Here is a 14,506-nt window from a genome sequence, read left to right as displayed (position 1 = left end):
TTTGGCTGCATTGCAGCTGCATCAGTGCTGGAACACTGGATAGAATTGGGCCCTTAAGTACATAGGGGGTGTGCAGTGTGTGCCATTTGCAAAAACCACGTTAAAGGCAGTCCCAACTCAGCATGACTGCCTCGCCATCTCCAGCCAGTTGGAGCCACGCATTACCTGCCTGCCCCCAAGTGGCTGCAGAAGGCATCCACATGACGCTCTTGCTACATTTTAGAACAGGGTTATGGCAAGTCTGTGTACATAGCAGTGGTTGTCAAAGATTTTAGCACCAGGACCCACTTTTTAGAATGACTACATGTCAGGGACCCACCGGAAGTGATGTCATTAACCTGAAAGTGATGTCATGGCCAGAAATGACATCATCAAGTAGGAACATTTTTACATCCCCATATGACAAAATTAAATCAAATCAATTAATTAAAAGTTTACAATAAGCATATTTTAAAAATTAAAAAGAACCCTCCTAACCCTCCCCAGCAGGTGTTGATCTGTTAAAAAAATCCTCCAAACATCCCAAAGGCTACAATCCTATCCATACTTACCCAGGAGTAAGCGCCCATTGGCTATCATTGTTAAAAGACTACACATAGTAACCTGTTCAAAGCACAGATCTGTCACATTTCCCCAAAAGCAGTCACATACCATGGTAGCATCAAGTTTAATACAGTAAAAATAAAATACACATTGGAATGAAAGGAGACCCACCTGAAATTGGCTTGTGACCCACAGTTTGAGAAACGCTGGTGTACAGTATTTACTAAAAGAGACCTTGAACTGGAGTGGGAACTCGTACCCCTTGTCCACACTAAAGCCATGGGTGCTGTTCATGCTGATTGTATTTTAACACTGTATTTAAAGGATCTTTCTCCCACCTTTCTCTTCTGATCAGGAGCGCCCCAGGCTGCCTACCTCGGTTCATGTTTCCATCTGTGACACCATCACACTCACAGGCAATGTCCGTGGCAGGGAGACAGTGCTTTGCAGCACGATAGCAGCCCATGCAGGGAGCTGTTCCCATGTGTCTCGAACAGGCGCCCAGATAACCCCTTCAGAGTGAAGTCTGCAGCACCCCCTCCCCCCCACACACACACGTTCAGCCTTGGTTCAAGGAGGCTGGTGTGATCTGAGGCCCCGAAAAATCCTGTGATGAAATGTTGCGTGACTGATATATACATTCTTCCTGTTACACAATACTTTATTTAGGCTTCATGCTCAGGATTGTAAGAAGGCTTTTAAATTCAAGAAAGGATTCAACTGCTGACATGACTGGCTTTCGCTTTTTAATGACTATCATTTTAACGGTGTGATCCATTGGGGTCTACAAGCATTCGTTGTTTCTAATTGTTCAGTGTTTGAATGTTCAAACTCTGATTCCAAACCTCCACTGCCTTGTGGCTATATCCAGTTATGGAAGAGGCTTCAGGAGTCAACCTTGAGGCAAAATCCGGAGCCGGAGTCCCTGAGGCAGTTCATGGCTGAACACAGTCATATTCTGACAACTCCTGCGACGCCGCTGGAACCAACCATATTGGCTTCTGCCTTTCCATTGGACCATTTCAGCGACGTGGAGAGGGGGGATTTGCTGCCTGGGTAACAGTCTATCTTCCATATCTATTCTACCCAGGCTTTGCGCACTGGAGACGACACTCTGTTCCAGAACCACCATTCAGAGCGCAATACCATAGTCTTCTGAGACTGAAGGATGCCAACTGGAATGTATCAATGTTTTAGTATTGTTTTAATTTTTTACCTGTATTGTGTTTTTAAATGGTTAGCCACCTTGGGTGCCCCAATGCGTGATGGAGAAGTGGGGTAGAAATCCTATGAATGAAGGTGCCTTCCTTGTATCAAGTTTTTTGGCCCCACTGGCCAAAAGGTTCTGCACGGTGTCTTTCCCAGCCCTAATTGGAGATACCAAAGATTACACCTGGGAATTTTTGCATACAAAACAGGTGCTGAACCTGAACTACAGCCCTCCTCAGGGGTAGCCTTGAACTGTTGTTTTTAACCTAAATAATGGCATTGTATCTGCATGGTATATAATGCATTTCAATGATGGTATGTTTTTCTCTGAGCAAAGACAGAATCTTGCTCTGTCTCGATAGCAAAAGCTAAAGCTGGCTACCTTTGAAGGATATGCTATTGAATGCACAGGGCATATCACTTGTTAATATTTAAATAACCTTGGAGCACTTTTTTTTTGGGGGGGGGGGGCTTTTCCTGTTATTTATGGCCTGATTCACAGTAGTCCAAGCTCTGCACATATCACCAGCTGTGTAGACTTTGCTTAAGTCGTGACTGGGCATGTGGGGTGTGAACAGGATGTTTGTCTATCATCATCGTCGTTTCTCCCACAAAGTGGAGTTTTATAACCTCGCTTTACTTTGCTTCACTTTCTCTTCTGCCTGTCATTTCCCAGAAAAAGAAGGGAAGGGGGGGGTCATTATTGCAGCAATGTACTCTGGCTCTAGCTGCAAGCTGGGAGTTCGTTGGGATAAAAGGAAGAAATATGCTCAACCCAGGATCAGAATGCAAAGGCACTTTATTTCTTTTAAGTCCAAAACAGAGCATATAAAGCAGTGGCTCCCAAACTGTGGATTGGGACCCACTGGTGGATTGCCACCTGGTTTTTGGTGGGCTGCTAATGGGTGATCGAAAGATCGGATAACTAACTGCCTCAAGTCCTGAGGTCAAAAATCAGATACTGTAGCTGCTAATTACCCTGCAAAGAGCTCAGCTCCTGCAGTTTGCAAGATAGCTACTAACTGCCCTGCAAGAGGCTGAGCTCCTGCAGTTTGCAAGCATGTATAAATATAGAGAGATAAAGTTTGAAGGTCTTATATATATATTTCTTAGAGATGTACTTTTTATTTATATATTATTATTTTTATTGTATATTTTTATTTATATTTATATAGTAGTATATCGTATGCATATATTTATTTATTTCTAGATTACCTTTTTAAAAAAATCTGGTCAGCCTAGGTGGGTCCTTGTGCTAAAAAGTTTGGGCACTGCTGATATAAAGCACAGCAAAACTTACAAAGTATTATCAGGTAGGCTCACAGAGCGACACAGTGGTGTGCTAGTGTTGAAAGTCACATCTCTCTCATGAGCTAAGTCATAGCAAGATTATATAGGCTGGGCGCTCACTTCTTGGAAAATCAGTGCTTATTAGTATGGAATAAACTAGTGACAGCAAAATGATATATAGCAAACTATTACTTGAGTCACATCGTCTGTTATCAAACACGTACAGGGATAACCGGCTGGACTGATGTCAGCAAGACATGTTCCCCTCATTAGGGAGAGGGGCTATCTAGCAAGTACAGCTTAATTGGTACACATGAAGCACAAATATAGCCAGGGACTTGGAAGCTGACACAGGTCTTATTGCCCTGTTCTCATAAAATCGGCAGGTGCAGTGGCTGAGGTCTTTGTTCTGAGTCCAAATTCTCCTGGCTTCTTATGGGAACAGCTCAGTGAGTACACAGGCAGCTCCCAGGAGACCCAAAGCTCCCTGGGAGATCCAAAGTAGTCGGCTGATGGTTACAGGAGATGAATTCCAGCCTTGCATTGGCCTTTACAGTTGCCAGTGCTTCAGCTGGGGTTCTGAGTGTGAAAAGCAAACAGAGCACAATTTTTACACTGGCCATTGCAACCTGGCAACCCCTCCCCACCAGCGCTCCTTCTTCCACCCATCAAGGATCCCCTAGAAAAAGGAGAAAGTGCCAATGCAACTCCCTTGAGAAGGGCTTGCAAAACAGGCTTGTGTTTCCACTACCAGCAGTGGCCAAAGGAAACTACTTTCTCCTGAATCACATCCCTGACCCTCCCGCTTAGAACTTGTCAAAATTAACTGGCACCAGCTGCCCAGGGCTATTTCCAAGCCCATCCTTAGAGATATCAGAAATTGAACCTGGAACATTGTACATGCAAACCGGGAGCACTGTAAGTGAGGACCTACCCTTGGAATAATTCACCTCTCCAACTAATGGATATTTGTAACTAACAGCCCAATCCTCTGCACGTCTACTTGGAATTAAGCCCCATTGTATTCAGTGGGGCTTACTCCCAGGATAGTGTGCTTAGGATTGCATCTGAAAGCAAACATGGCAGACACACTAGAAGTCACCAGTGCTCTTTCCTCCAAAGGAAGCCAGAAGGTGGGTGCCACTGTGCTCCTGGAATTGTTGTACATGCATCATGGTTTCATTCACAGGGCTGGCCCATTGATGAGGCCTACTGACGCAGGTGATGGATTGGCAAGGGGGTTCCCAATGCACACCCCGCTTATTGTTCTTCTCCTCCTGGCCCCCCCCCCCCGATTTCAAAGAGGCCAAGAGTGCAGAAGAGGAAGTGAATGGAGGAGAGGCAAGTGGGGTTTAGAGTAGATCTATGTAGTAAAAAGTGTGAACCAGCCCTGTGTATCACTCATCATTTTCTTGATGAATAATTGCAATCAGGAGCGTATAACCAGCAGTCTTTCTCACACCTGTCCCGTAATCCAACAGGACATAACATTTTCTTTATAACCGCCCCACCTCTTTCTGAGTCACAACAGGCAAAGATTGCATAGAGCATATCAACAGCCTTTAAAAGCTCAGCGCTCAGGCACACAACTCCGCCCGGTAGCAGCGAAGACGTTGCCAGCATGAGTCCGAAAAAGAGCCGCGCTCTTGTCATTGTCAATTATGACTTCTACAGGAGCACATCCCAGAAGCTCTCGCCCAGGCAGGGGGCCGAGAAGGAGGCCAAGAGGCTCTGTAAGACATTGTCTGATTGCAATTACGAGGTGCAACTGTGCTATGACTTGACAGCAAAGGAAATAGAAGACGTTTACAAGAAAGGTATGCGCTGGGCTCTGCCTTCGTGTCACTCTCTCTTTGGGGGGTGGGTGATCGTTGCTGGGCAGGAATGATTGGAGGGGGTGGATTCGCGGGGCTGGGTCTACACATGCCATCAGGGATGGCTGGCTCTAGGATTGAGGGGTCCTTGGAAGCCTGCCCTCTGTGGACCCCTTCCTAGACAGGTGAGCCCCAAAGGGTGCAATCCTAACCCACTTTCCAGCACTGGCATAGCTGTGCTAGTGGGATGTGTGCTGCATCCTTCAGTTGGGTGGTACTCACAGAGGCCTCCTCAAAGTAAGGGAATGTTTGTTCCTTCACCTCGGAGCTGCAGTGCCCTGATGTCAGTGCTGGAAAATGGGTTAGGATTGCGGCCAAAGAGTCACTTTGCTGCCACCCCACAAAGGCGATGGGTACAGGGATGGTCTTTGGGATTAGCCCTGGGCCTGTGGAAGATGCCCAGTGATGCCAACCCTGCAGTAAAATGTGGCAGTAAAAAGGACTGTACCACTTTGAATTGCAGGTAATTTTTTTTTAATTACTATATAATACCCCAAAATCCCAGTGTGTTTCTGCAAATTAAAAGCTAACACATCAGGTTTCAATTCAGCCTTTGCTCACTGGACAGATTCACTACTTTATGCTAAGTTTTTAAATGTCAGGGGGAATTAAAAAATGTGATTCCTCCCCCAAAGATGTCAGCTCAGCAGAGATGCTCTAGCCCACCACACTCCTCTCCTGCCCACTTCCTCTTCGTATTCCTTTTCCATGCCAGGACGCAAGAAGACTGGAGTCAGGTAGCTGGACAGAAAGAAGGCACCATGGTTGGCAACCTTCAGTCTCGAAAGACCATGGTATAAGCCTACAGCACCCGGTATTCCCAGGCGGTCTCCCATCCAAGTACTATCCAGGCCTGACCCTGCTTAGCTTCCGAGATCAGATGAGATCAGGCATGTGCAGGGTGACAGTTGCTGCAAAGGCACCATGCCACCCGAGGCAACCAACTCAGCCAGCCTCATGGATGGTCCAGTCCCTGATTGCCGACTGTCAGGTGACTTGCACACTGATAGCTGATGTGCCTCTTGTCTCCCTTTTCTAGAATGCGACGCGGATCACGGAGACTATTTTGTAAGCGTCCTATCTAGTCACGGAGAGGAAGGGGTCATCTTTGACTGTGAAGGCCAACCTGTTCGCCTTTTGCAGATTTTCCAGGCATTATCACCCCAAAGGTGTCACAGACTGGCTGGAAAGCCCAAAATCTTCTTCATTCAGGTAATATTCGGAGCGATGAGATTTTAACTTTAACGTGTAAAATAGTAGTAACAAGGGAGACTTTTTTTTTTTTTGCTAACACAGAAAGCTGCCATACTAAGGGCACAATCCTAACCAGGTCAACTCAGAAGTAAGCCATATTCTGTTCAATGGGGCTTACTCTCAGGAAAGTGTGGTTAGGATTGCAGTCTCTATCAGAATACTGGGCCGTCTAGCTCAGAACTGTCAGCGCTAACTGGTAGCAGCTCTCCAGTAGGGGGATCTTGTCCTATCCTTACCTGAAGATGACAGGGAGAAAACCTGGGGCTTTTTCCATGTAAGGTATGTGATCTGGCACTGAGCTACAGGCTCTCTGCCTGGGGCTACCCTACTGGAATTGGAGCATTTAATTTGCTCACTGTGTCATAGACACACCTTGGCACAGTCATCCAGTGTATCAAAGCTAATTTACTCAAAACACCTGTGACTCTTACCTAACTAAAGGATATCCACATTAAGGAACTACCCATTCACCCAGCCACTAGTCAGCTGAGTTTCATTCTGACTCAAGTGCCCAAAGGTTAAGGAAAGGGGAAGTATCGACTTCTTGCCCCTTTGTCTTCAGGAATTCCCTCCTTTTCTCCACCAAGAAATTTCCTACATAAACTTTATTGCATTTCCTAGATGCACGGCACTTGATCTACCTTCAGTCTTTTCCAGTGGCTGAGTCATAGCTGCAGAAAGGAAAATCTAGAATTGTATATATCCTGCTATTATGATGTGCAAGTCATACGCTGTTCCAGAACCACCTTTCAGAGCGCAATACCATAGTCTTTCGAGACTGAAGGTTGCCAACATAACATATAATATCAAGCATAGAGCTGAGCATTTTGAGAATCTAAGCTTTCTTTACAGGAGAAAAAAATTTTTTTCTAGTCCTAAGGACTGCAACTGAAAGATCACAGCCCTAAGGCTGCAACTAAGGATTTTCTAGTCCTAAGGGCTACAAAGAAAAAGGCTTGAATTTGAGTCCTTAGGATCTCTTAGGATCCTAGATCTTAGATCCTAGATCTGGATCCTAAGGACTGCAAAGAAAAAGGCTTGAATTTGAGTCCTTAGGATCTCTTAGGATCCTAGATCTTAGATCCTAGATCTGGATCCTAAGGACTGCAAAGAAAAAGGCTTGAATTTGAGTCCTTAGGATCTCTTAGGATCCTAGATCTTAGATCCTAAGGACTGCAAAGAAAAAGGCTTGAATTTGTGGGCCAGGAAGAAGGGGGGGAAGTGTGTGTGGGGAGCAGGAGGATGGAATGAGAACTCCCAACCTAAGAAGGATCAGGGCGAAGGCCCATCATTTCCAGCATCCAGCTCCCCAAAGTGACCTCTGGGAAGCCCACAAGCAGCTCTTGTTCCCCCTACTCAAAAGCTTGTATTTCGTAGCATAACATGGAATAAAACATGGAGGTTGTTAGCCATCACCACTGATAGACATTGATACATCTAGTCTCCATGAATTCGTCTTCCTGGCCAAGCCCAAGACCTCCTGCAGCATCACGCACAGTGACAAACGTTCCACCCCCTTTTTGTGCCCTGCCACACCAAATGCTGCCTCCCCTTACCAGGTAGCATCAGTGGGGAGCAGGGGGGCAAAAAGCTCAGGTGCCATGCCCGTGGGCCTTGTGGGGGTGGCACCACTGCCCTCCGGAGCCATTCCAGGGGCAGGTGAAGCCCTGTGCAGCATTCAGGACAGCTCTGAAAGCCTTCCTTTCCCCATCCTCCAGCTTTCAAACTGAGTGGGTGACGCTGGGCCAGCAACCATCTCTTTGTCTACCCCACCTCAAAAGGTTAATGTGAGGTCAAGGAGGGGAAAGAATTGTTTAAGATGCCCTCAGCTCCTTGGAGGAAGGAAGGGATACATATTTATTATTTTTAATAACAATCTTCCAGGCCTGTCGTGGAAAAAAAATTGACCCGGGTGTGTGGGTGGAGACAGACAGCGCTGAACCACAGACCGACAGTTTCTCCCACTATCTCTCCCTCCCAGAAAACACAGCAGTAATGTTTGCCTCTTGTCCAGGTAAGGAAAGCTAACAGCCCAACTCTTGATATGCATGCTTACTCTGAAATATATTCCATTGAGTTCAATGGAGCTTATTCCCAAGAAAGCATGTATAGGATTGCTGCCTAAGAATGAACATGACATTATCTTTTGTTAATTATCTAGTTATTAATTGCAGCTTGGAACAATTAATGTCTCCTAGAAGAAAGCCAGATAGTACCTTGGGCAGAGGCTTGGTGGGGGCAGCCGGCCAGGCAGGCAGCACTGTAGATCCTCATTGATCACTTCCATCTACCCGCCCACCACTGTGGCTCCATGGATGAAGAGGAAATGTAGCAGAACAGGGAGTGGAGGGAAGGAGAACAATGGGCTGGACCATTGGAGACATTCTGCTCCAGCACCATCTCCACTTCCACTCCATTCCCTTCTTTTCAAATTCAAAGACTGGGAGGAAGCATGGCAGCTTATGTACCCTTGACTAAGTGGGGGCACTTGGCATTCTGCCTCATGCGCTGGAGGGTTATTTCTGCAGAGAAATACAGGTGCTAGAAGGAATTTTCCAGCGAACCGAAAGCATGGTGCTTGACATTCTTCTCTCTGGGATTCTCAGGTTACGCAGCTTTCATCAATCGATGGGAATCCATGTTCCTTGGGGCCTTACAGGAGCTTCTCAAAGGAGAGGAACGTCACCTTGAACTTGCCCGTTTAATGACCCGGATTAGCTGGAAAGTTGCAGTCCGCTGTGAAGCCAGAGGTGTACACCAAGGTGGCAAAGAGATGCCCTGTTTTATCACTACCATGCTGAAAGAGGTGTACCCCTTCTCACAAAGGAGACATGCCTTGGATCATGATCTTACTTTTCTCCCAGCAAGCAGACACCATGCACACGAAAGGACTCAAGGAGACAGGCACAGGAAAGGACGGATTGATTAAGATTGAATTGTACAAAATCATGCAGGTGATGGATAGTGGGATGTTTTCCCTCTCACACATCCCCAGAACCAGGGGACATCCACTAATATTGAGTGTCGGGAGAGTTAGAACAGACAACAGTAAATATTTCTTGACCCAGCATGTCATTAGTCTCCTTGCCACAGAATGTGGCAACTCCTCGCCTAGATGCCTTAAAAAGGGGATTGGACAGATTTCTGGAAGAAAAGCCCATCATAGATCACACACCATGTGCAACCTCCTGGTTTAGAAATAGGCGTCCTCAGGATGCCAGATGAACGGGAGTGGCAAGAGGATGCAGGTTGTCTTGTGTGCTCCCTAAAGCATCTGGTGAGCCACTGTGAGATACAGGAAGCTGAACTAGATAGGCTTTTGGCCTGATCCAGCAGGTCTCTTTGTTCAAGGAGATGGGCAGATAATAGGAGTAGCCACATTGGCACTGTCCCCTCCAAAAGAAACCACAAAGAAGGCAGGAACCCAACACTCTACCTCCTCGCCTCACTCCTTCCTTGTGTGGAAATGCAGGACATGCCAAGACTGAGATGGCTCAATGCCACACCGTGAACTTTGTTGCCGTTAGAAAGCACAATGTAGCTTGCTAGTTAAAAGTTGGGTTGTAAAGGTGGAACGCATATAATCTCCAAAACAGTTTCTATATTTGACCCTTCCCATCTCAAAAAGACTTTTTGGTCCAGCCTGGGAATAAGAAATTTAACTCCAGGGAATAAGAAATTACTGGGCATTGTATTATATACATTTGTATAATTTACACATAATGTCATTTTGCGGTGTTTTATGTCATTATGGCTTACTGTGTTGTGGTCTAAAATTGTAGTCATGAGCGCAAGTCCCAGGGAGGAAACTGCAATAAATACAATCACCAGTATTATTTTAAAGGCCTCAATCACCTCCAGCTAAAATGCTAGAGACAACATTCCTTTTCAGTTAGGGCAAGTCTGCACTTGCTCACATCAATCCCTTGCGAGGCAAGCTATCCTTGCACCACTTTGCACTCTGTTTGTGATGTCAGTTGCGCAGATCATGAACCACTTTTCTTTGTTGATTGTACTTTTTAATTTTTATATATATTTACTGTCCTTCCCTTCTTTGAAGGAGCTCACATTGAGGCTGTGGGGCAGGGAAGGCTGAGAGGCAATGACTGGCTTGCTTTGTATCTAAGGGGGGATTTGGACACCCACATCCTAGTCAGATATTCAGGTTGTGTCTGTTTTTCATTGTCGTGTTGTAAGCCGCATGGAAAAGCAGATTAAAGATACATCAAAATAAATAAATCGCACTGGCTGTTAGGATCCTGCAACGGACCCTAAGACTCTGCTCTTAGGACTCTGCTGGCAGGCTGGGCCAGCCCACCCAAGGTGCCATGTTTCACCCATGATGGAACAGCACCAGGTTCCTGCTTCTCTCAGGAAGGAAAACAAAATAGCAGCTGGGAACCGCGGCAGGCGTTTCCTCCTCCGCCCCAACTTTCCACCAATGAAGACTCAGCAATGCAGCCACTGCGCCCCTTAGAATCAGGCAAGGGGCTCTCACCCAGTGTTGACTCTTTACTGCTCAGCTCTGTGCACAGCGACCTTAGCACATGGGCAAAAGTCTGTCTGAGCTTTGCTAATAAGCTCCAGCTAATCAGATCAACTAGCAGCTGGCTTTGTTTGCCTTGGACTGTAGACAGTTGATAAAAAGGGCACGAGTTCTCTGCTGAAAGCGAAAGTGTGCTTTACCTAAAACACACACACTGTATAAAAGGGAAGCAGGCTACAAGGGCAAGGAAGAGGATGTGGGCACAGGCTTAGAGGAGATGAAAATTCTTCGCTCACTGCCGTTTTACAGTTTCCAGACGCTCTAACATTGTAGGTGAGGATTGTTAATTAGCACAAGGGAAGGACAGAAGACAGTCTGCAACTGCCACCTGGTTCCCACTGAGCTCCGGATGCCTAGCTGGCTCCTCAGGAGACTGTGGCAGAAGCTGATTGCTTCCCCCAGAGCCACTGTGCAAATCCTGCTCCTCCCAGCCATTAGGTGGTAAGGTAGCCAAGAACCCAATGAGGGAAACTTACTAGGAGGCAGTGGGGAGCACTTGACAGCAGCAGGCACTCACAGTAGTGGAGGAGGATAGTCACCCATCCATGTCCTGATTCCGGGGGGGGGGGGGGAGAGGGGAGAATGGGTGGCTGGCGCACACACCTGTTTTCCCAAAGCAAAAGGGGAGCACACCCAAAGCTGAAGCCAGCTCCACTAGAGCCTTCCTAGTTGCATGCATGAACATACATCCCCAACCAGCGCTCTGAAGTGGTACAGTCCACTCTGGCCCACATGCACGCCCTGCTTGTCTGTTACACCGCATCTGAGAGGCAGGTCCTTTTGATTAGTCTGGTCCAATTCCGGCCAATGGGCCCATTAAGAGGCCAACAGTTGGGCATGCTTGAGCTACTCAAGCAATCACAGGAGGGGATCCCCAGAGGGTTATGGCCTCAGGGCAGTTCCTACACTAGAAGGCAAGCACTATCAGGTGACATTATCAACCTGGCTGTCAGCCTCCAAGCTAAAGTCAGCTGGATTCTCTTCAAACAACTGGCCTCCTGCCAGCTACTGTGCTCCTGGCACCAGGAAGTCTATGCTGTTTTTGTCCTGTTCAACGGGCACATTTGCTAATCACAGGTAAAGCCCCAGCAGAGAATCCACCCACAAGCTAAACTTCTCTTTCCATGCAACAAAGATTGTTACAGGAACCTGTACTAACATGAACCTAAATAAACAGCGTTATATACATCTATTTAACCAAGAAGGAAGTCTTCTGGACCTGCGTACATTGCACAGGCTTCAGTACTGCCCATGCATCATACTCACAAAGACCTTGCTCAAGATGTTGCACAAGGAGTCCCTCCTGCTTCATAGTACAACAGGCAACTAATCTGCAGGTGACATTTATCACCTTCACTGTATGTCATGCCAGGAAAAGATTTAAGCAGCTGAATTTCAGTTTCTCGCTGAGCCCTTAAAACCCACTAGAACCCTGTTAAGAAGGCAGCAACCCAAGCTATGTAACATGTGATTTCCTTATACAGCAGTGATTTTCAACCACTGTGCTATGGCATATGGGTGTGCTATGAATGGTCTGCAGGTGTGCCATGGGAGTCTGGGGGAGGGTCATATCTTAATAGGGCAATTGGGGGGATGGGAGTCCCCAGCCAGCAGTGCATGACTGAGGTGCACCTTGGCAACCGTCAAAAAACTGATGGTGTGCATTGACAATTTTAGCGCCTCCTCAATGTGCCATGAGATGAAAAAAGTTGACAATCACTGTTGTAAGGGAACTGGTCTCTCCGAATTCCAAGGGACAGGCTTTTAAAAATCAGCATTCCTCCTCCATATGGATAGTGGGGGGAAAATTTTCAAAAGGCATGCAAGTTAGTCAGATAAATAGCCCATCAGGTTGTTAGAATGGGATCTATCCCTCTTTTTCTGCATTGGTGCTTGTGTGCTGGCTGGATTGCGAGCACATGAAGAAAGGTTTCTGGGTATTGACTCAGCAAATGGGAACAGTTTCAAAACTTACACACACACCCCAAAAGAATAAAAGTTCTAATAACTGTTTAAAGCTAACAGGAGTCACTCTCTTCTATTACTGTGTATACTCCACTTGCTTTTTTGGGGAAACTATGGGTTAAGATTCTGGATTCCTAGAAAGGCATCACTGTCCACTGCAACTTCCTCTTCCTGCCTGACAAATGCTGACACAATTGGAAATGGGTCAGGGGGAGAGAAGGAATGAACCTGCTAATATTTCAGTAAGAAAAAGACAGAAAAAATACAGATTGGGCAAGCTTTTAAAAACAGCTAGATTGGGGGGAAAAACTTTCAAGATTTGACAAGATTGAAAATCGATAAAGAGAAAAATAAGGGATAAAAGGGGGAAAGTAGTGGGCTGGGAATAGAGACAGTTCCATTGTAAAATTGGGTGAATTTCCTCACCCAGGGTGAAAATGCCCACCCAGCCCCTGTAACCTAAGTGTGACGCAAAAAAAATTAAAGTAACCCATCCAAAATTCAGTGAAACTCACTCCTAGGAAAAGACATAGAGTGCAATATTTTATTGCAAACCCTTCTTGTCTCACAATCATCTCTATCCCAGTTAGGATAATTTGGAAGTTGCAGCAATGTGTCACGGTCAACAACAAAAGAAGATTTGGTGTATCCATTTATTCAATTTACCACATAGGCCAAAAAAGAAAAGAAAATCATAAAGAGACTGAAAACAAGTCTCAACTTTTAAAGTGTCTCATTTTCAAGCTGCTAGAAAACAAACATCTGTCAACTCAAACAGGGTAGGAAGCTTAGAGGAGCACCAGAAACATTTCCAAAGAAAGTTAACCAGCCACAGAACTCACTGGAGTTTTTGGTTTAAAAGTGTGAACACAACAGGGAGAACCAAGGGAATTTTCATCACCCTTTCATCATCACCAACGTTGATAAACGTTAGCGTCTGGCTGGAAGTCAAAATACCACAAAATATATTAAGAACTTTATTAATTTTATTTTTAAAGAACCTTTCCCACAGATTTCTTATGATGAGAGAAAGCAGGAAACACCACACAGGATTGTATGTCAAGCACAATGACAGCATTATTCCACGCCTTCAATTCTGTTGCATCCAGGCACATAAAACATTTCTGTTGGAATAAGGGGAATAATCTGACTGACTGCAAGCAGTGAGACATCTACTGGTGTGGGAATAGCCTAGAGTACTGGTCTCCAGCAATCTCTAACGATTATCTCCTGAAGCTATGTATAAACCAGTTGGTTTGCGTGCGCTTCCATACCCAGAACGTTTTCCATCATTCCTGTGTAATTTGGAAGCTTAATTTCGCAACTCAAGTTACCCAGGTCTGGATTACACATGCAGACAGAACAATGAAGTTGTAGCATGGACTATGCCCCGTCAGGCAGTAGAGGAGGCAAAAACCAAAACTGCGGTAACCTCCCTGCAAATTAAAACCTGCACAGCAGGCAAAGAAACGGGATAGACTCTGGGCCTAATCGTTGGCAGTGCGCGCCGGCACTCATCGCCAGCACACACTGTCGCGAATGGTCTGTAAGGAGTGCTTGCAGCCTTCAGCGTCGGTGGAGAGCTGGCGCAAGCTCGATGCTGGGTTAGCGCCAGTGAAGCACTGGCACTCTGCAGCTTGGTCATATGGACCACTAGGCAGTGGAGAGGTGGGTGGGGATGTGGGGGGAAGCGTTCCAGGACAGGGAGGTGTGCCAGGGGAGGGAGCGGGGCAGGTGTGAGGCTTTGCTCCACCAGATCCTGAGCCTCTGTGTCAGGCCGCCAACCTGACACGAAGGCTCTTAATTCTACTTGGATCTATTCAGG

At 46.2% G+C, this 14,506-nt stretch overlaps 1 protein-coding gene and 1 pseudogene across 1 annotated transcript; one reads left to right on the top strand and one right to left on the bottom strand.

The window, feature by feature from the left end:
- The first annotated feature begins 4,663 nt into the window (after positions 1-4,663).
- Positions 4,664-9,099, top strand: LOC136662466 (caspase-3-like). The gene is made up of 4 exons (XM_066639685.1): positions 4,664-4,859; positions 5,956-6,128; positions 8,055-8,184; positions 8,777-9,099. The coding sequence occupies exons 1-4, from the start codon at positions 4,664-4,666 to the stop codon at positions 9,097-9,099; spliced, it is 822 nt and encodes a 273-aa protein (XP_066495782.1).
- On the bottom strand, positions 5,716-5,835 carry LOC136662928 (5S ribosomal RNA; annotated as a pseudogene).
- Positions 9,100-14,506: the final 5,407 nt, after the last annotated feature.

Source organism: Tiliqua scincoides, chromosome 11, assembly GCF_035046505.1.
Source record: "Tiliqua scincoides isolate rTilSci1 chromosome 11, rTilSci1.hap2, whole genome shotgun sequence".
Classification (NCBI taxonomy): Eukaryota; Metazoa; Chordata; class Lepidosauria; order Squamata; family Scincidae; genus Tiliqua; species Tiliqua scincoides.
This window is presented reverse-complemented; position numbering and strand designations above follow the sequence as displayed.

What these genes read in the sequence shown, in the direction of transcription:
- LOC136662466 (XM_066639685.1), top strand. Translation starts at nt 4,664, where the DNA reads ATGAGTCCGAAAAAGAGCCGCGCTCTTGTCATTGTCAATTATGACTTC. An exon ending in CCAAAATCTTCTTCATTCAG is followed by an intron (nt 6,129 to 8,054) that starts GTAATATTCGGA and finishes ACAATCTTCCAG; the next exon opens with GCCTGTCGTGGAAAAAAAAT. An exon ending in AATGTTTGCCTCTTGTCCAG is followed by an intron (nt 8,185 to 8,776) that starts GTAAGGAAAGCT and finishes TGGGATTCTCAG; the next exon opens with GTTACGCAGCTTTCATCAAT.